Raw genomic sequence first — 22,618 nt, 5'->3', positions numbered from 1 at the left:
CTTTGCTAAGCAAAAAAGCCCAACCAGAAAAACCCACATTGTGCCTTTAGAAGCTTAATCTGCCTTATGTATAAAATTCCCAGACAATCTAAAAGAAAGATTTGGGAGAGGAGGGAAATTAATTCATACAAACAGCTTGGTCATGCAGATAATTCCCCTCTAGGCATACCACAGAACTAACCAAATCTATGGATTTTAAATTGTTTTAGTGTTATCTCAAGACCTTTCAGAGTATGACAGCAGTTTCTTTGAAGTTCACTGTATCCAGATTAGTAGTTTATCATCAAAGAAACAAGAACACAATTTTTTTTAGAGGAGCCAAGTATCTCATTGTTAACATACTTTTAAATTAATCCTTGCATTAGAAACTTTTATCTTCATAGGCATCACTTCTGCGACAGTTTCATCTTCTAGAAAATGCTGAATGTTTGTGAGAGAAGATGTTAGAAATTCAGCACTGAAGTTCTCCACATGACACTGAAGAAACCCATTTTTTACAGCTAGCAGGGAATGTACAACAGCACTAGGCCCGCTTTCCCATCTCAGACTAATCTCAGGTGATGAATTAACAGGTCCAGCCACAGATTTACAGTCAGAACCTGTTGCAAAAAGAAAAAAAATTGGCATTAAAATTTTGCAATGTACAATATATCAATTAGGATGTAATTATTTCACCTCTATTGTCCAACTGATGTTCCAAAAAGTACCATAGAGTTATTATTCATAAAAGGCAGTGTTGCAAATACAGAACTTCAGAGCAAATTTCTAAGTATATCACTTCAAAGTACAAAAATAAAGAGTACATATAAGGGTTAGTACCTCACTATGACAAGAGAAAGGACAGTGCAGAAGTATCAACATCTGAAAAAAAGAATTTGTGTTTCCTTGGTGCCTTGATGATGGAAAACCAATTATTTTGCATACTTTTCAATTCAGAAAAAATATTAAAGTCACTTCGTTCTCTCAGGAGAGCAGGTATTTTCTTGGAAAGGTTGAACTTCCTGACTTAGGAACCCTAAGCAGCAATGCAGTAAGATAGGGAGTATGACCACATATGCATTACTTGAGTGGCAATAGACTTGAACGTTAAAAATACTCTGGCCCTTTCTTGCGAATTTCAGTATCTTTAATCAGTAAGGACAATTGCAACATTCAACTTAAAAATTTCTAAAAAACACAATAAACTAAACTAAACTAAAGTAAACTAAAATAAAAATTTAAGGTAACCAGATGGTTGGGTGGGGGTGCATAATCCATTAGCAGTATTCATTTCTTGTACAAAATAGTTACCCCATGGGATTCTCAAGTCATCTCATCAATATGATGGCTGACCTACAGAAATTATCTCTATAACAAGAAGCACAAGCACAGTAACTACAGAAAAAACAAGCATTGAAACTTGAAAGATACCTCAAGAAAGCAACTCAAGAGAAATTAACTGAATTATGTCAATTCATCATGCAACAGATACTGCCTAGAGCTACAGCAGCCTGACAATGTAATTGATTTGCTTTCCTATTTGTACATTTATTGGGTTCTTCCTGTAGTGTGCTAGTTCATGGATGACCTGCCACAGCAGCAGTCAGGACTTGTGCACTTATCTACTGGCACTAGAGTCAGAGTAGATGGATGCACTGTTGATGTGGGCCGACAAAGACCAATGGCAAGATGAACATGAGAATCTTCAGCCTCTGGTGTGAACCTCTCCCTTTCTTACCTCTGTGAACAGAGGTTTCCACAACACCAACAGCCATGACTCCATTCTTCAATCTTTCCAAAGTTCAAGAAGTGCTAAATCTCATATTCCTCTTCCCCATGAAAACTCACCCCAAAAACCAAGCAACCAACCAAAACCATACTGCAAATATCAACCATCTTTTTAGGCTCAGTCCAGACAGAAGTGAATAAACTACTGGCAGCCCAGAAGAAGGGACAGTCTCCAGACAGAACAATGATCACTCTGTTCAATGACACTCTGCAACTGGTTCAAGAAACTTCATTTCCTTTAAGGATCCACACACTTCCCACACATACAGATAAAGAAATAAGCAGTAGCTGCCCTGAGTATTTCTGTATCTGAAAAGAGTGCCTGCATCAATGCTGGAAGGATCCAAAGTACAGAAAAATAGCAGAGGAAAAGACCACAAATTCAGTCTCAGCCTTGAGTCAATTTTAGTTATCTTGATACCTGAAAGGGGCAACCTCAAGGGAAGATGGAATAAAAAATGCGTTCAAAAATTTGGAAGCTGCTGTGAACTGCTGTTGCTTTCTCACAAGCATTTTTAGCATGGTAAGATCTCAGTAAAAGCACAGCCCTCCCACAATACCTCTGCCATACTCCATCCTGCCTTCTTTTGGTTTTGCTGCTAGGCCAGACCAGATAAAGTTGCAGTCCTACATCAAGCCCTACAGGGAATTGCACAGCTGCCATGTAGCTCTCAACTTAGCCCAGCTTTTAGCCACATTCTTCCCTTTTTGCATTTACTACATTAGCAGTATAGTAGATTTTAAATGGCTATTTTCATCCAGATCACTTTGTAGCCTATAATTATAACTCGAGTATTCACTGTGTTGCATGGTTCCTCAGGTGACTGATCTCAATTGTTAATGCAGCCCTTGGGAAGGTTTTATTAAAGGTGTTGAAGAGGGAGGTTGCTTTTATTGGGATATTATCGTATACATTTGCTCACCTGTTCTTTTAGTTATATTTTGTTACCGTTAACTCTTTTAAACAGTCTCTTTTGATCTGATTCTCAAGATTTTTCCAACCTTTTTCTATTCTTGTTCTAATAGAAATGAATATGGGACATGGGGAGCAGCAGCAGCTGCAGAAGATTCCTGACACAGAAATCACAGTGGAGAGAAAAGATCAGTGGAGAGAAGATGTACATTACAGAACAGGAGTGACCAGCAATGCATAGAAAACCAAAAAAAGTGTTGTTGGCTCACCCATTCCGGTACCCATCAGAAAGAGAAAGGAAGAGATATGAACTGGAAGTACTTGGAGATTCCAATCACGTTATATCCTATGTATGCACAAAGTAATTAGACAGTGCACAAGCCTGTCATTATCAGCATTATTATTATGAGAGGTCCAAGTTGTAGATACACACAAGAGCAGGAAGGTGGCATGTTCATGTTATTTACTCCCTCTGGCTTTTACAGAGGATATGGCAGATAACCAGACATCAATTTGCCTGCTGTATGAACAGAAGGTCAGCCATGAGTCCTCCCTGCTGGACCTTCTCCTAGCCTTCAGATGCTTCAAAACCACATTGTGCAACAGCTGCTCAGTTGGCAGCTGCTGGCAGTGGCTCAGCTTAACAGTAAATGGGATTTTTAGCCAGGGATCAGAGGTTATACCACCTCTGAAGCCGAACCACCTCCTGAACAAAAGCCATGCTGATAGAAGGTTGGCATAAAAAAAAATGGCAGCCAACAGCTGCTGCAGCAATTTGCTGGGAAAGGAGCTGAACCAGAAGCAGGTGTGTCAGGGATCTGCCCCAAAAACCCTACAGTGCAACAGAGCTTACATCCAGCAATCCATGTAGAAGGCTGGCAGAGGGGAGCAAAGCAGACTGTGACATGAGCTGCCATGCCAATACATCATGCCAATGAAAATATATCGTCCATAAGAACTCAGTTTTCCAGCAAAGAATGTATATATTGTACTCATGCCCAAGAACAGCTCTGACAAGACACTGGTTGATCTAGCTGTGCAAATATTTGGCATGAAACTACACTCTTAGTATTAAGTTTAAAAAAACAAAAAAACAACCAACCAACAAAACCCCCATAAAACCAAAACAAACAAAAAACCCAACCCAAACTTCTTTAAAGCTCATATTTCCTGTCAGAGGAAATTTTTAAAATTTTCTTAAACCATAAGGCTGGTTAAACTGTTTGTGTCATTTAATCTAGAGAAACTGATCTTGAAAACAAAACAGCCATTCCTTCAAAGGAAGGTACATTAAGCAAAGTACTGTTAGAGTCATAAAGGAGTTCCATCTTCACCAACACTAACAATGCAATGTGTCATGGCTCCCCCTCGCCAGCAGCCAGGCCCCATGCAGCCTCCTACTCACTCCCCACCATGGAGGAGAGTACTGGAACAGTAAAAGCCAGAAAAATCGTGACTTAAGACAAAGACAGTTTAATAGGGATAACAAAACCCAAAAGCATAGCCCCATACCAGTCACTATGAAGACAATTAATTCTATCCCAGCCAAAACCAGCATATAATGCAGCTTACTTCACTTTCAGAAAAGCAAACTAATGACCAGAATTCAAGGCAATGTACCTTTTTACCACATGATAATACAGAGTACCATTTACAGTAATTTCACGATTATAAGCCGCACTGAGTATAAGCCGCACTTCCAGGTGCCAGCAACTTTTCATTCTTTGTCCATACATAAGCCGCATCTGATTATAAGCCGCACATTACAATACAGAGTGTGATAAAAGGTGTCTATTCTATCACCATCTGTTGAGGGTGGGGGCAGTGATCCTTATCTCAACGGCAGATATTCTGCTAATGGGCCATCCATTGAAACCAGGTGGGGCATTGTTCTTTATCTTTTCACAACCCATCCTTCCTCCAGCGAGTCATTTTCTGCTAATGGCCCATTGAGTTCCACTGTGGAACTGATAAAATTACTGCATCTCATTGCAAGTTGCTCCAGCCAGGGGGAAGAGCCCAACATTTCTTACCAAGATAAAAACAGAGGTTTTGGGACACTAAGGGAGCCCCTTTCTCCACTGGACTCCAGAAGAAAACCGAATTTCTCCACATCACCACTGGACCTCCGGAGGGAAACTGCACCTTCTACAGGAGCACTGCTCCAACTGAATCACATCTGTCACTGCAGGAGGATGCAGCCACCATTTAATGGGACTGCTACCAACACCCTGCCTGACGGGGTGTCAGGTTGTACTCTGACTTTGTCAACGTTTGGAGTTTGTTTCTTTGTAGTACTGTATTTCTATTTTAATTTCCCTAGAAAAGAACTGTTATTCCTAATTCCCATATTTTTGCCTGAAAGCCCCTTGATTTCAAAATTATAACAATTTGGAGGGAGGGGGTTTACATTCTCCATTTCAAAGAGAAGCTCCTGCCTTTCTCAGCAGACACCTGTCCTCCAAACTAAAACAGCAACTTTTCGTTCTTTGTCCGTATATAAGCCGCACCTGATTATAAGCCGCACTTTGGGTTTGGACCAAAATTTTAGTCAAAATGGTGCGGCTTATAATCGTGAAATTACTGTATTTATTCTTTCTTTTTACTCTATGGCAATGAAGAAAAAAAATCAGAGTTCTAAACTAGCATAAAAGGGATGCTAGTCTAACATAAAATTTTGTTTGCATTTTTGTTTACTTAGAGCAAATGTTTCCAGCTCCAATTTCACCCCACTGAATTGTTAGTTCTTACCAACAGTTCTGTTGCACAGATATTGTCGAACACCAATATTTCCCAGTTGGTTTGGTATCACTTGATTGACCTGTAAGCATATTTCTGTGTCTTCTCCCCTGATGTCAATTTCACCATTAACACCAAATACTTGAAAAACCACAACAGACATCTGTCAACAAAACCCAGATAAAACAGTATAAGATTATAAAATGAAGTTACAGTGATTATTGTTTGTAAGGTATGTCTAAATCTTTTCCATCACAAAAATAAAACAACTCTTTGTATCCAAAACCCTTAACCACAGAGAAGCACAAAGTTTTCTCATTTTTTCTTTTTTTCTTTTTGTACACATTGGCTTTATAATGGATAGATCAACAGCCTATCCAAAGACAGACACTTGAATTTATACCCCACTGACACCAATTCAGAACTGGCTAGAAGAGCCATGGAAGTGAGGTAGTTTGTTTACTCTGGCAGAAAAGCACATGACCTATGTGATACCTAAAATGTCAGGTATCTGACATTACCTACAACTGCATTCAACATTATGCATCTCATAAGCACAACCAAGCACTTGCAGTGCTGAATCAGACCAGGTTAAAAAGCTAGGATAGGCTACTACACTTTGGCCATCTACATAGTAGTCAGCCCTTTTTCTCTGTTTACTGGGTGGCAATATTTTTAAAAAAGAAGTAGAAGTCAGTTTTAAGTCAGCTTTGGTATCAGAAGATGTGTGCCCATCATCATTACTACTATTTTGGGTTCATTTTTCTAATGACTTGAAAAATCACCTCTAAAAGGAGGTGATTTAATTCTGGTTTAAGTTTTAATTTATGGAATCATGTATTCTAATGGAATACAATAATATTACCATTTCTTCACTAGTCTCATGGGCATTTTCTGAAGCAGCACTCATGGCATCTGGAGATGACCCATCACAATTTTCAATGACTGTGCCTCCTTCGTGGACATTTTCTGATGGGCTTTGATAGTTGGTGGCTGTAATACCTTCCATATATATATATCAGAAAAAATGCAAAGTTAGCACAGCATAACCTGAATTACTCCTACATTAAGAATAGTCAGTGTCTTTCAGTGTATGCACACATTAACTCATTTTTTAACGTAAGTTGAATGGCTTATTAAACAAATGTTGACGATTGAACTGCCAAATCCATTCCTCTTACAGAGAGTTCAAAGTTCTAGACGCTAATCAAAATTAAAGCAGGATATAATGACAAAACCAAAACAGCACTCTACATGCATTGTGAAGGCATTTTTTACTCTTTCAAATCAAGTAAAATAAATGCGATCCAGCCAGAAAAAAAAATTCCATGCTGTGTGTCTAAAATACTGCACAGTGCCTTTAGAGCAGATGCTTGTATGTTTAGAGAAGTAAGCTACATATATTTTCATTACAGCAATCATGATAGTGTTTCCTTGACAACTGGAAAGCATAGATACTTAACCTGCAGTTAAATATTGTTTAACAAGCTAAAAAGACATATAAAGGTAATTTAAAATGGAAAATGTATTTTATGGCATACTCCCCCATAAGCACATGCAGGAATACTCCTACAATTCAAATATATAAGAGGCTTGCAAGTGAAGCAGTCTTCTCATTATTGCTCTAGACTGAAGAGAAATACTACAGAAAAAAATAGTCTTTATGCAAATTAGAATTATCAGAAAAGAGGTAGCAACAAGGTCTTCTTACTCTATGTTGTGACATGGGAAAATTATTTCATCAGTATATGCACAGATGAGCAAAAACTGGACAAATATCTGCTATTAGACAGTCAATAGCTGGGAACTATTCCTTAAGGGATGAGCTGCAAGGAGACTACCAAACCTCTCTTCCTTAGCATGGTGAGCATTAGTGAAAACTCATTTCTCTTTCTTCCACTTATAAAATGAAAGCTTCTTTACCATTTCAAGCTTAACACGGATTCAGACTACAACCTGTAAGGACTTGCAGCTAAACAGTTGTTTTTAAGCATGGCAAGAAACAAATTCTGCTGAATTCAGATTTGCAACACAGAACTTCAATGCTCTTAAGAGCATTTTCCTTAAGAGAGGAAAATTAAGTAGTGTTAAAATTAAGTAGTGCTGTTGAAGCAGTGCACGTTATTGCTTTCCCTTGAAATGATATATGATGAATACACTCGGTATTACTGGTGAAGGTAACAAAAGTAGTCTTGTAAAGTACCCAGGATTTGCTGGACTAGAATCCTTTACAGCATGACTTTAATAAGAAACAACATTTTCATGTATCGCTTAAAAATATTTTGTTAAATCTACTTACCTTTCTCCAAAAAGCTTTGACTATCACTTCCATCACTCTCTATCAAATGATCCTCTAACATCATACTATCAATAGAGATGGTATCCAGAGAGACTTGTGAAGGACTTCTCTTCATGTTTTTGTAAGAAACAGAGAATGCAGGGAGGTTGGACGAGCAGCGTTCCTTAGGCTTAGCACTTTTAAAATATAAAGATATGAGGAAATGATTATTTAAATTAAATAATACACAGAAGTTACTTTAAAAAATTCCTCTAAATCAAACAAGATAGAAAAAATCTAATTATTCACTAATCCTTTGACAAGAAGAGGTATTTATGTCAATACTGCCCTTAATACATATTTCCTAACATTTAAACTAAAAGTAAATAATTTAAATCGATTAATTAACACTTCATTTTAACTTCCACTGAATGCTGGATACTGCATAACTTCTTACATACTTTAAATATTTCCATCTACTAGAACACAGAATCACAGAACAGCCTGAGCTGGAAGGATCATCGAGTCCAACTCTTAAAGATGTTCCCTTCCTGACTGCTAAAAGTTCTAGAAGTCTGTGGCCAACAGGATTGCTAAATACTTTCAAAGAGTAGGAAAACTGATTTAATATTAAATCTTCTATACCTTGAAGAAGACTGGGATGCAAACATTTTAACTGAAGTCACTTTGTCTTTGTTGATTTCAAGCTCTTCAGATTCTAAGGCAGTTTCTGTTTCCAAGTCAGCGACTTGGTTAGGACAGCCTTCAGTTGTGCCTTCCTGTTCATTTAACTTATTTGAGAATATGTTTCTGTCATCCTCTTTATCAATGAAAAATTCAGTAGAATCTTCTCTCTTATTTAGAAAGGACACCAAATCCCTAGGATTCAAACTACTTTTCTCACTTAGAGGTCCGCAGACCTCTTCTGAATCACTTCTACTAAAAAGTCCACTGCTTCCTCCTTCACTTGTATCTCCCAAACCCTTATCTGATGCATCATCGGAAAATGACATTGTTTTCTGAAAATCCGTATTACTGTCTGATTTAAACAAAAGAGGATCTATTAAAATTCCTTTATTAACTTCAGCATTCACAGGCTTGCAGTCATTTACATAACCAAAATTAGTAATACCAGCTTCCACTATCTTACTACCAACTAATTTACTCTCTGAAGTGAGAGTTTCCCCATTTCCCACAGGGGAGAGTTCGGATGCCACGGGACTTCCTTCTTTCTCAACAGGAGACTTACGAGGGTTTCCCTGAGTCACTGGATGGAGCAGTAAGGCTACTTCTGCACTTTTCAGTAGAATCCCAATGCAGATATCTGTTTGCTTTGCAGGTTTTCCTGTCACTGCCTCTACGTCCTTCCTTAAGTTTTCCAGAAGCAACACAAGAGATTCATGGAGAAACAGCAAAAAAAGGTACTGGTAGTGATTGATCTGCACGCTTACATGTTTTTGAACATGGACAAGAACATGTACATCTGCATCAGAGGAAGAGCTTTCAGAAAGCACTCCTGAAGTCTCAGACATTTGAATGCCATTGGTTGAGGGCTCCATCTCACTGCTATAATACTCCTTTAAAAGTTTCTTACGTTGCAATCTACTAGACAGATCGCTAGATTCACTTTTTGGAATGTTGAAGGCTGTCTGATTATGGGACACAAGCTCTTTTTGTGACTTTGCAAATCTTATTGGCTGGCAAATCCAAAGTGAAAGGGGGAAAGAGTCCACAAAGTTTATTGGCCGACCTTTCCCACTTTTTGTTCCTTCATAATCTATCCAAAACTGGGAAAAATGCATGGCCCAAACATCAGTAGCTGCAGATGTCTTTAACGCATATTTATTCAATTCTGGGATGATATAACCTTTATAAACATCATGCATTTTGGTATCTTGTTCATGAGCATGTCTCTGGAAGATTGAATGCAAAAGATTAAAATTTTTTGGGGACTTAGGAAAAGTGGTGAAAGTTCTACTGAAAAATTCAGAGTCCTTGAAGTTCTGAAACAAAGCTTCTAGATCTGAGTGTCTGCAGTTTGGTGAGCATCTGGTATTCGTAGCAATCATCTCTGAACTTTGAATGGAAAGTGCACGAGGTTGATCTTTATGAATTTCAGGTTTGTTTTCAAATGGGATGATGATCTGCAAGGGAGAAATACATTTTTACTAGTTAAAAAGATATAAGAAGGTATGCAATTAAAGAAACAAAAGAATAGTTATGACAGCTGATATAAAGGAATATAATTATAGTTTTATGAGAAATCAAGTACAGTGACACAGAACAGGGATAAATTGGGCTCACAGACTATGATTTATGTTCTCTTTCATTTTTAAGAAGGATGCTGTGGCATCAATATTTGCACAAAAACATAAGGGTCTCAGGCTTTTCTTATCTGAAAATCTTAAATTTAGTTCAGCTATATTAGGCTGAAGTGGCTCATTTCTTCCACTCAAGCAGCTTGGTAGAATGTTTCTTCAAGTGTTTCCAAAACTTACAGCTTTGAAAAACAGAGAATTATAATTTGGAGTTCAATCTGGCATGTCTGATAGGTTTTTCACCATACTAAGTAGTACAGTATTTTATTTCTATATTAAGATACAAGCAAACAGTGAGATGTGCTAATGCAACTAATATTCTAACATTGCAGAATACAGATCAGGTATTTTTGACAATTATCTGATATTCATAATACATTTGTTTCATCTGGAAAATAATAATATACTTCCACTCCTAAAGAACAATAAAATAGTTCAGGACACTATTTAACTTTCATATTTTTAGTGCACATTTTAAAATAAACATATTTTATGCCAAATCCTGAATATTACAGTAGTTTCACGAATACAAGCCGCACGGATTATAAGCCGCACCCCCGGTGCCTCGACAATGTTGCTGTCTTTGTCAATAGATAAGCCGCACCCCGAATATTAGCCGCACTTTCGTTCGTCGCGAGAATCCGTGCGCAGCTTTCACAAATTGGCCAATTAGTAACAGGATCGCGGCATAGCGGGCTTTACTGGCTCGGGGCGGGGCCAGGAAGGCTCGGCCCGCTCATGGTTGCCGACGGGGCCGGGTGGCCCAGCTCAGCGCCACGGCTCGGCGGGGCTGGCCGGGTGGTGCTGCCGCCGCCGCCGGGCTCGCTGGCCCCCCTCTCCCGTCAGCACCGCCCCGCTGCCGCGTTCGCTCGCCCGGCTGGCAGGGCTGCCGCCGCCGGGCTCGCCGTCCGCCCCGCTGCCGCTTTCGCTCGCCCCGCGCCGCGCCTCGCGAGCGCCGCGCCCGCCCCGCGGCGCTTTCGCGGCTCGCGGTTCGCGGCTCGCGGTTCGCGGCTCGCGGTTCGCGGCTCGCGGCTCGCGGCTCGCGGCTCGCGGCTCGCGGCTCGCGGCTCGCGGTTCGCGGCGGCGCTTTCGCGGCTCGCGGTTCGCGGCTCGCGGTTCGCGGCGGCGCGTTCGCGGCTCGCGGCTCGCGGCTCGCGGTTCGCGGCTCGCGGTTCGCGGCTCGCGGTTCGCGGCTCGCGGTTCGCGGCTCGCGGTTCGCGGCTCGCGGTTCGCGGCGGCGCTTTCGCGGCTCGCGGTTCGCGGCTCGCGGTTCGCGGCGGCGCTTTCGCGGCTCGCGGTTCGCGGCTCGCGGTTCGCGGCTCGCGGTTCGCGGCTCGCGGTTCGCGGCTCGCGGTTCGCGGTTCGCGGCTCGCGGTTCGCGGCTCGCGGTTCGCGGCGGCGCTTTCGCGGCTCGCGGTTCGCGGCTCGCGGCGGCGCTTTCGCGAGCGCCGCTTTCGCTCGCCCCGCCGGCAGGGCTGCCGCCGCCGCCGCCAGGCTCGCCGGCCCCCCCCTCCCGTCTGCACCGCCGCCGCGTTTCCTCGCCCTGGCCGGCACTGCAGGCCCCCGCACCGCCGGGCTCCCCCACGCTGCTGGCCCCGATTATGCTGGGCTTCCCCCGCTGCCAGGCAGCCCCACCCGCCGGCCTTCCTGCTTCTGCCATGCTCCCCTGCGCTGCTAGCCCCAGTTCTCCCGGGCTCCCCCGCCCTGCTGGCTCAGGCTCTGCCGCCCGCCCCCGACACTGCTGGCCCCGCCTCTGCCAGGCTTTCCCACCTCAGCCGGGGCCGGCCGGGCTCCAGCTTGGCTTGGGGCTGCCGCGGGCTCTCACTTCCGTGTTGGCAGCTTTTAGAATTTTGTTAATAGATTAGCCGCCCCGGAATATTAGCCGCACTTCCGGGTTTCCACCAAAATTTTGGTCAAATTGGTGCGGCTTGTATTCGTGAAATTACTGTAAATTATTAACATGAACCTTGGCCACTCTAGTTTTTCTAATAGCAGTGACACTGCTTCTATCACAACATCTCCATTCTGAATCTAGAAAGTAGGATTAAAATATCATCCCTAAAGACACTTAATGATAGGGGTAATGAAGCTTCCTCATTTAAATAAAAGGACTCAGAAAAAAAAACCTAAATAAAAAAATTAACTACATGATATGTAAACATCAATTCATCATTTGCTAGAATAAAAATAATGCTGTTAATACAGGGGTGACATAATTAATATGAATCAAGGTTTAAGGGATGCAAGAATACAGTAAATTCACGAATACAAGCCGCACGGAATATAAGCCGCACTGCTTGTGTGTTGGCAACATTGTTGCCTTTGTTAATAGATAAGCCGCACCCGGAATATTAGCCGCACTTTAGTTTGCAGTGAACTTTCACAAAGTCATCATTTAGTACAATCGCGGGATTGCCGGGGCTTACTGGCTTACTGCCGACCTCGGAAACATTGTTTCCAAGTGAAAAAAGACACACCCTTTATTTACAAGCCGAAAAAGACAGGAACAATAGTGTGGTCATTTTGCGAGCATTCCCAATGGATCCGTGTTGCCTTTAAACAGCCACTTAGCCACGCAGACAGGCAGCTGAGCTCCGAGCGGAGCCACATCTCCGTGCTGGCACAGGAGCGGCCGTTGTAGCCCCCGCAGCCGGGCGGGGGGAAGCGGCCGTTGTAGCCCTCGCAGCCCGCAGGGGGAGCGGCCGTTGTAGCCCTCGCAGCCCGCGGGGGGAGCGGCCGTTGTAGCTCTCGCAGCCCACGGGGGGAGGGGCCGTTGTAGCCCTCGCAGCCCGCGGGGGGAGCGGCCGTTGTAGCCCTCGCAGCCCGCGGGGGGAGCGGCCGTTGTAGCCCTCGCAGCCGGGCGGGGGGAGCGGCCGTTGTAGCCCTCGCAGCCCACGGGGGAAGCGGCCGTTGTAGCCCTCGCAGCCGGGCAGGGGGAGCGGCCGTTGTAGCCCTCGCAGCCCGCGGGGCGAGCGGCCATTGTAGCCCTCGCAGCCGGGCGGGGGGAGCGGCCGTTGTAGCCCTCGCAGCCGGGCGGGGGGAGCGGCCGTTGTAGCTCTCGCAGCCCGCGGGGGGAGCGGCCGTTGTAGCCCTCTCCCTGCGAGCCGAGTGGTCGTTCTACCCCTCTCCCTGAGGGGAGAGAGGCTCCCCCAGCCCTCTCCCTGCGAGCCCAGCCAGCCCCGTAGCCGCACAAGACTGAAAACACTTTAAAAAGTACAGAGAAATATCACACACTTTTATCGAACTGCCGAGGTAACTCACCCCGATAACAACCCCCGCCCCTCAGTAACGCCGCCATCCACAGGCAGGCAATAAGCTGTTCTCTGATTGGTTCATCGTCGGAACAACGGGAAACCATGGCTTTCAGACTGTTTTGGCTCGGGACTGGACCAGCATGATACTAGGTAAGGGCAGATATCACATTTTTGTCCATAGATTAGCCGCACCGGAATATTGGCCGCATTTCCGGGTTTCCACCAAAATTTTAGTCTTCTTGCTGCGGCTTGTATTCGTGAAATTACTGTACTTTTATCCTCTCGTAGTTTAGCAGGCTATTCACATATAATAATTCAATATCAGATCAATCTATACTTGCAGATTTCCAGTTGTTTACTCTTAATAACTATTTTTACTCAGTACAAACCATATCCTTGTAAAGTTCCATTAAGAATGTAGCAAGAGCTTAGAAAGATAACCATCTTTCCATATGCTGACTTTTTAGAACCCTTGAAAATCTCCTGTGGGCACAACTGAAAAGACTCATTTTGTTCACCTCTAAATCTTGGGAACCATACAATTAAATACCCAATACAAACACTGGGTGGGTGGGAAATTTATCTGCTCAATAATCCTTTTTTTACAAAGAAGGAGAAGACAAGGGAAGCAAAAACTTGATGTTCAGCTGCATTAACAAGCACCACTCCTCTGGAATAAGCATACAGAGAACTCATGTACCTGAACTACACCAACAGCCAGCATGAAACAAAATGGTGAGCATGGGTTTTGGAAAAGGAAATAAACCTTCAGATGAGCTGCCTTCTCTACTCTAGGACATTCACCAACAAGACAAGAGTTTTGATATAACACAACAAGAGGAACAAGGGAGGGCCCTTGCATTAATATAGATTACAAGTATTAATTTTTCACTATTTATTTTTACTTTTATGCTCAATTTCTTTTTAGTTCTGCTATAACAAGTTCACTGAGCACAGGGAAATAATTTGTTAGTACTCCACTCAGGTCTTCAATACAAAAACAAAATACTCAAATACCCAAACAAAAATACCAGGAAGAAGTACAGGAAACAAGATGTCTGTCTTGAAAAAATAATATTCTGCAGAGTTTTTCAGAGAAGCATTTTTTCATTCACTTAGGTATTTGTAAGAGAATGAGGAAATAAATATTCTTCCAAGGAACCACAAAACCCCAATTCAATGACACTGTACCTTTAACATTAGTCCATCCACTCTCACATCAACATGTTCATCTGATTTTGAATTGTCATTTAACTTGTACATGGCCATGAACTGAATAAGACTCTGTTTCAAATCCAACACAAACTGGTTTAGCCAAAGAATACTTCTCTGATCCAGGGTGAACTGTAAAGCATTCAGCTGGCCATACAAATTTGGACATGGAACTAAAAGAGAAAAGAAAATGAAACTATGAGAATAAGTAATATGTTTGTGGGTTGGGTTTTCTTTGGTTCTTAAACGATTGCAAAATTACATTTTCACCAGTATTTTTCATCAGAGAAAGAACAGAAACCTGGTACTTTAGTTTCAAGGAAGGATTAATTATTAGGGGATACCTGAAGCGATAATTCTCTCTAACTCCAAGCAAGTACAGTAATTTCACAATTATAAGCCGCACTGAGTATAAGCCGCACTTCCAGGTGCCAGCAACTTTTCATTCTTTGTTCATACATAAGCCGCACCTGATTATAAGCCGCACATTACAATACAGAGTGTGATAAAAGGTATCTATTCTATCACCATCTGTTGAGGGTGGGGGCAGTGATCCTTATCTCAACGGCAGATATTCTGCTAATGGGCCATCCATTGAAACCAGGCAGGGCATTGTTCTTTATCTTTTCACAACCTATCCTTCCTGCAGCCAGTCATTTTCTGCTAATGGCCCACTGAGTTCCACTGTGGGACTGATAAAATTACTGCATCCCATTGGAAGTTGCACCAGCCAGGGGGAAGAGCCCAACATTTCTTACCAAGATAAAAACAGAGGTTTTGGGACACTAAGGGAGCCCCTTTCTCCACTGGACTCCACAGGAAAACTGGATTTCTCCACATCACCACTGGACCTCCGGAGGGAAACTGCACCTTCTACAGGAGCACTGCTCCAACTGAATCACATCTGTCACTGCAGGAGGATGCAGCCACCATTTAATGGGACTGTTACCAACACCCTGCCTCACAGGGTGTCAGGTTGTACTCTGACTTTGTCAACGTTTGGAGTTTGTTTCTTTGTAGTACTGTATTTCTATTTTAATTTCCCTAGAAAAGAACTGTTATTCCTAATTCCCATATTTTTGCCTGAAAGCCCCTTGATTTCAAAATTATAATAATTTGGAGGGAGGGGGTTTACATTCTCCATTTCAAAGAGAAGTTCCTGCCTTTCTCAGCAGACACCTGTCCTCCAAACTAAAACAGCGACTTTTTGTTCTTTGTCCATATATAAGCCGCACCTGATTATAAGCTGCACTTTGGGTTCGGACCAAAATTTTAGTCAAAATGGTGCGGCTTATAATCGTGAAATTACTGTAACTGAATTTTTGAGTGTAAAAAAACTAAGAATAGAATTAAGTCTGAAGAAATGAGGAGCATATTCTCATTACAGAGGAAGTGTAAAACCACCGAATTTTCTGTCCTGAAGTTCCATCCCCAAGAAATCCACTAACATTTCTGTATATAAAACAAAGCCAGCCACAGAACATATTCAGAACATACAAATAACTCCAGCAGCTCTTATTGCATTTTAGGTATTACTGCAATAGTTTGAGTTCTTTTATATAGTCAGACAGTGAAGTTGCAGAAACAATATGTGGATATTGGAGAATGAATAATTCATGTGCCAGTAAAAATGCTGCAAGTGTTTTCAGACTGAAAAACCATGTTTATAAAAAACAGTATTAATAGGAGTTTGCCAGGAGCAAGCACTGTGGAAATGGAGCAGTCTTGTGCTCTATCCATTTTAGAAAGCCATTACTATTTCTGAGCTTTAAGTTTCATAAATGTGAAAGTAACACACAAAACTTATGCTCCAGGACAAATTAAAAAAAAAAAGGAAGTCTTACTAGGAAAGTCCTTTCCATCTGGGTAGTAATATTCAGTGAATTCAATATGAATAGCTGGCATTTCTGGTGGAAGATAAAGTGACTTTTTATTGCAAGAGATCAGAGCTTTAGGGGAAGAACGACACTGGTCTGCTGTTGAAACCTGTAAATGATAAAAGATTATTTCATTAACACATTTTTATGAATGATTAAGCATTTGTAGTTGGATGGTACTGTCCCTAATAAAGTAACATTCCACTGCTCTTGGGTGTAAGCCCCCAAACAGCACAACACAAAGTACAACACAAAGCGCTGACAAACAGTGGCAAACATGTAACTGCCTTGTAGCAGAAATGACTCAAAGAGAACTGTTTCACAAGAAAACTGTTTTAAAGGTACCAGATTCCCTTCCTTCATACGAGACAAGAGGCAGTAGGTCACTTTCGAAGGTGTTCAGCAGAAGCCTAGCATGATCTGATCTTTTTATTGCAAATACTGCATCTCCTCTTTAACCATTTATGCTTGGATGGAGTGTATTTCCATTCAGTTTGGTCTAAATAAGGGATAAATAAGCTAGATAAGTTTATTACACATTAGGTAGTTCTTGTATTGTCATAAGAACAAATTCCAGTACACAGGCCAACTCTCAAACTGAATGTGAAGGAAGGTGTTCAGCATGCACCTGGCAGAGATGTATATGCTTGGATATGCCTGAAGGTCTGCTTCACACGAGCATCAAGACACAATGGAACAGTAATCTCTTCCCTTACAATGTAATTTATGAAACAAATTAAAAAATCAACATTTGATATATATTTAACCTTAAATTTCATTGAATGTGTCCTAGTTTAAAAAGTATGTTGTTAAAACGTATGCTTCCATTCAACAGTTGATAGGTCAAACTGCTAGTTTGAAAATACCCAATGTATTAGTATTGAATATATGATGATGTCTACTAGAATGATTTTCACTGGAAATAATGAATACATGACCTTTATAAGCCTGCTTCACTCTCTGTAGCTGTTTTCAAGAGGCAAACATATCTGCATTAACAGACATAGAAGTTCAAGTAAAATGATCTATTTAGAAAAACAGCTTTTAGGAAATTGTATAGAAATAATGACAATTTAAAGACTGAAAATGTTTGTACAGAGAGAAGGAGACAAGAGCAGAAGGCAAATGGGAACATGAACAGTACAAAACAATAGCATAAAACCACTTCAGATCCAGAGGAAGGCTCCTAGCAGCAATCTGCAACCTCCCACAACACCAGAAGTGATAAGGCAGAAAAGTGTTGGAAATTGGAAAAAGAGCAAGCAGAAATCCCAATGACAAAGGACATACACTAAACATTTTAGTTAAGACCTGAAACTTAGAGTAGATTCTCCCGTATCACTACCATTCTGCCTCATGGAGAGACACTCCTCTGTTTCACTAGCCTCAGAACAGTCAATCTGGACCACAACCAGCAACTAAAACAACTCATTCTAACAAAGGGGAGGGGAATGGAAATGGTGAAAGTGTCTGCTCAAAATATCACTGGAGAAGGAGCAGCTGGAAAAAGATTAATAAAACCCCTTAACAGTTTTAATGTACTTTGAAAAGTATAACAACAAGAAAAGCATGATACACAAAATCACATATTAAAATATTGGGCACATAAGAATGACATTAAAGGATTAAATTTAAATTCCAAATTCATAATTTGGAGAACAATAGAACTTTGACCCAACATAAAATTGTGACAGGATCCCAATTTTAACAAAGCAGATGCAGGTCCATAAGGATCTAATCCAATAATTAATGGAAAGACTCACTAATTTCAATGGGCTTCATATTGTCCCTTAAAAAACACAATTACATAACAGTCAAGAGTGGAGTAGCCCCAGTTTTAATAACTTAAAGAAATGTACCTGATATATATTGAAATCTGCAAGTCTAACCACAATAGGACTAGACATCAGTTTGCCCTTTGGTTGTTGGGAAGATATAGAGGAAGCCCTAGATGTTCCTTTCGGTATCTGTTCCTTGCCTGTAAGAAAGAATAGTGATGGAAGCATTGAAAAGGACAGTCTTTTTTTCCATAGTTTTCATATTTCATGGAAGTAGAGAATTAGTGATGTAAACAAAATACCTGTTTGTAGATTCTGAGGAGATACAGCAGGTGGTGATTTGGGAGGAGAATCTATGACCTGATCCTTCACAGCCTGCTTAAGCAATTCAACATTGCTTTTGAATTCATTTAATAATTCTTTGGCCCATCCACTTCTGGTTTTAGTGGCATCACTATAATGCATCCAGTGATCACAGCTGTCTCCTGCAAATAAGAGAAATGGGGAAAATATTTGCCCATTTGAAATTTTGCTTTTAACAGTATAACAAGTTTCCACTATTTCACAAGTATTCTTCAAACTATAAGCTCATTGCATGCTGTAATTATAGAACAGCAGTCATACCAGACGTTAAAACAGAAGTTATATATTCCATAAACCAAGTTTCAGCACTTCACGAAATCACTCAGAATATAGCATTGCCAGCTGCCTTATAACACCAACACTCAAAACATCATTGAGTATTTTCAGTTCAGAGAAACCTTACGACACATTAATGTCATATGTGAGAACATGCAAAAAAATGTTCAATTGAAAAAAAAAGTGAGAGCAAGTAACAGAATGATGTTCTCATGCTCACTTTTTCCAAGCTTATCTTTCCTGCCAGAACTGTGTCCTAAGAAGTTCCTGGTCCCTTTCCAGAAATGTATTCTTTTTGTCTTGGTTCTCTAGCACCTTTATGGCACACAAACAACAAGGTAAGTTCAAGAAGTGCTGCAGCACATACAGCCTTAAAAATCAATCCCACTGGAAATTCTTTTGTTCCTGCTTTCAATTCCAACATGTTTCTGTTGGTCAAGCTCTCAAACATCTGAAAGAAGTCATGATATCTTCAAGTAGTCCCTGTAAAGACAGTCTACTAACCTGTTCGATAATAAGGATGCAATAACAAATAACTTTTATCAGTTGGTACATCACTCTTTAAATACTACCATGTGAAAATTTACTTTATTTGGGACTTAATGAGTTTTTGGATACTTATACTGGGAATGAGCAAATATGTTTGCTATTAAAATAGGAAAATAATTTTGGAAAAAAATGTGATTTCAAGTCTAAATGCAAATATTGCAGCATTAAAGACACTTTTAGGGCAGAGCCCATCACAAGAGATAAAATTTTTCCCCACCCTTCTTCTTCACAGTTATCTTTGTGGGTTATTATCATGTTTATAGCTAAGTAAGAAGATAAAGGAACAGGGAAGAAACAAGAAATGGAACAAAAGGACAAAGATGCATTAGACTGAAGCCCATGGCACTGGGATTCTCCAAAACAGGGCTAGCATGGGATTATTCCAAGCACGTGCACACAGACTCTGAACGACCTACAGGACTTTGTTAGCAGCACCACAGGGAAAGCTCTAACACCCCTCTGGGAAGTGGCTCTCTGAAGTGCATGAACACTAATGCATGCAGCATCATGCAGGAGCAGGGCAACCACACCCCTGTATGCAGCTGTACATCTGTGATCTCATTAGGATCACAGACACATGGTGAGACAGCACACACAACTGAAATGATGCGAGGAATGAACACAGGCTTTTGGGGAGCACAAGAGGGCATGCAGGGTGAGACCAGTGGGAACAGATGGAGCTCAGCCTTGGGATGGATCATCAGCCAACTGAGTGTTTACAGGCTAGGAGTAGAGGACAGGCCAACATGGATGATGATGTTGTGGATTTCTGCTCCAGACCATCTGATTAGGAAGATGATCAGACCCTGTTTCTTGTCCTATGCTTTGTAAAGTCTCCTTTTTTAAATTTATTAGATTTCTACTATAAATTATTTATGAGAAATGTTTTATTTGTAAGAAACACTTTTTTGGAAATGGCTAACATTTTTTAATAACATTTCTTAACAAAAGGCTACACAATTGAATCTCTACACGCTGAAATTCTTGTTCAGCAAAACAATGTAAAAAGCAAAACACTGATTGGAAATGAACATAAAATGATAGACTTCTATATATGAAAAAAATTTAACAGATTGATTCTTGCTAATATCCAATTACTGAATTCTCAGTTTGCAATACTGCCTTCCTCTGTCAACACAAAATTCTTTTCATGTCAGAAATGTGTAAACACTGTTTTGTTGACCAAATAAAACAGTGAAAAGCATTTGGCCTAAACCAGCTCATTCAAAAATTACAGTAATTTCACAATTACAAGCCGCACGGACTATAAGCCGCATCTCCGGGTGTCGGCAACATTTCGTTCTTTGTCCATAAATTAGCCGCACCCGAGTATAAGCCGCTCTGTCGTTTGCAGCGGGGACCCGCATGCAACGAAGTTGCCAAATAGTAACAAAATTGCGGGATCGCGGGGTTTACGGGCTCGGCTCGGGCTGTGCGGGCTCGGCCCGCTCGGGGCTGCTGACGGGGCCGAATGGCCCAGCTCAGCGGGGCTTGCTCAGGGCCGGCCACCACTGCCGTCAGGCTCACTCGCCCCGGCCTGGTGCTGCCCTGCAGTGGTAGGCAGGGACGGAGCCCGCCGGCACCCACGGTGGCGGCAGCAGGAGGGGAAGGAGCCCCCCCACTCCCATGGCGGCAAAAGGGGAAGGAGCGGCGGCAGGCAGGGGCGGAGCCTGCCTGCTCCTGCAGCGGCAGGCGGGGGTGGGAGCCCCCTGCTTCCCCCATGTGCTGCCAGGATGGCAGCACGGAGCCCCCCGCCTCTCTCCCCCCCACCACCACACTGTTGGCACTGAGCCAGCCCCACCCGCCGCGCAACAGAGTAACCAATTTGTAACAATCGCGAAATGCCGGGTTTTACTGGCAGGTGCTCGGCTCGGCACCTCGGTTGCATTTCCGGGGTTGGAAATTTCAGAAACTTTTTCACATATTAGCCGCTCCTGAGTGTAAGCCGCATTTCCAGGGTGGGACCAAAATTTTAGTCAAAATGGTGCGGCTTATAATCGTGAAATTACTGTAAATTGGTTCCCAGGTTGTTGCTTTTGTTGCTTCTTTTTGCACATAGAAGGAAGTAAAGAGGTGCATGGGCATGATTATCCAAGCTGTATACATGTACACAGATTTTTTAGCTTTCAAACAAGATAGTTACAGTCACAGGTAATTCATAAAATGCTGGTTTTCATACCTGCTTTGTGAAATGGATAATAGTCCACTGTTAAATAGCTGAAGGAAAGCTGCATAGCCCCTCCTGTAACACGCCTGTTTGGGTCTGTAAAACAAAACAATGCTTGGCCCTGCAGACATTGCATTTAGCATGTTAGTTCTCATGTTGCTGTAATCCTTTCAACACCTAACAGCTACTACCTTCCTTCCCTAAAAATTTTCATTCAGATAGTCTTCACTAGTTTCTAAAGATCAGCTTACTACTAAAGATCAAACTAGTCTTCACTAGTTTCTAGAGATCAGTTACTACTTACAAACTGCATGCTGTTTTCAATGCTACTAAAAACACAACACTTTGAAAACACATTACTGCAGTTTTTCTGAAACAAAACTTTCTATACTGAATATATGATTATCGTCAGTCTTTGAAGTCAATGTTTACTTTGATGAATATTATATGGTATAATTTATTTGACAAATATTGCAGTGAAGGGGTCTTCTGAGAATCTTCTCTTCTGACTTTTTCCACTGTTGAATTTAAACTCCATGGCCAAAAATAAAGGACCAATAAAAAGATCTCATGAGGAGTGATAAATTCCAACTGTAATAGATAGACTGCATGTAAAGAAATATGTCTTCAGCCAGTGAACCTTATGCTGTGGTGTTCTGAAAGTGTCTTCTCTAACCAAGGAAATTAATTTGTTAAATCCTACATTTTTCATACTTTTCTTCAGAAGACTTTGTATGTTTCCATAAATTTTTCAGTGACTAGCCAGCTTCTTGGATATACACTAATAACTTGCTCTCTTATGATCACTTTTGAAAGGCATGAAAAAGTGCCTTTATGTGTCTTCTTTTTTTCCTTATTCTAAATGTGACTACATGAAATCAGCTTTTATTAAAAAGAAGCAGTACAAGATTTACACACAAAATTTTAAGGTCACAGGACACTTGTTCCATTCTTTCCATGTGCTGCAGACCATACCAAATTTTCTAAATTAGTAACACAAAGAGGACTGTTCTTTTATTAGTCTGCATTTATAAGAGTATTACAGAAGCAGATTGTATAGTGACCCCTTCAAGCCACAAAAATGTTGCCACTGCATTCTCTATAACCCAGTTAACTTATGACAAAAA

General features: G+C 41.5%; 1 protein-coding gene across 2 annotated transcripts in view; it reads right to left on the bottom strand.

Annotated features, from left to right (window-relative positions):
- UHRF1BP1L (UHRF1 binding protein 1 like) overlaps window positions 1-22,618 on the bottom strand; it is a 53,374-nt gene that overhangs the window by 5,679 nt on the left and 25,077 nt on the right. For both annotated transcript variants that reach the window (XM_033057570.1, XM_033057569.1), the window contains 10 exons: window positions 21,504-21,587; window positions 18,439-18,621; window positions 18,218-18,336; window positions 16,326-16,467; window positions 14,461-14,654; window positions 8,343-9,841; window positions 7,719-7,894; window positions 6,285-6,421; window positions 5,432-5,582; window positions 343-599 (listed from right to left, as the gene is read on the bottom strand). In XM_033057570.1, the coding sequence (XP_032913461.1) occupies window positions 343-599; window positions 5,432-5,582; window positions 6,285-6,421; window positions 7,719-7,894; window positions 8,343-9,841; window positions 14,461-14,654; window positions 16,326-16,467; window positions 18,218-18,336; window positions 18,439-18,621; window positions 21,504-21,587 (2,942 nt within the window). The remainder of the gene's footprint in view (window positions 1-342; window positions 600-5,431; window positions 5,583-6,284; window positions 6,422-7,718; window positions 7,895-8,342; window positions 9,842-14,460; window positions 14,655-16,325; window positions 16,468-18,217; window positions 18,337-18,438; window positions 18,622-21,503; window positions 21,588-22,618) is intronic.

Source organism: Catharus ustulatus, chromosome 4 (assembly GCF_009819885.2).
Source record: "Catharus ustulatus isolate bCatUst1 chromosome 4, bCatUst1.pri.v2, whole genome shotgun sequence".
Lineage (NCBI taxonomy): Eukaryota > Metazoa > Chordata > Aves > Passeriformes > Turdidae > Catharus > Catharus ustulatus.
The sequence above is the reverse complement of the archived record's forward strand: the minus strand, read 5'-3'. Positions and strand labels throughout refer to the sequence as shown.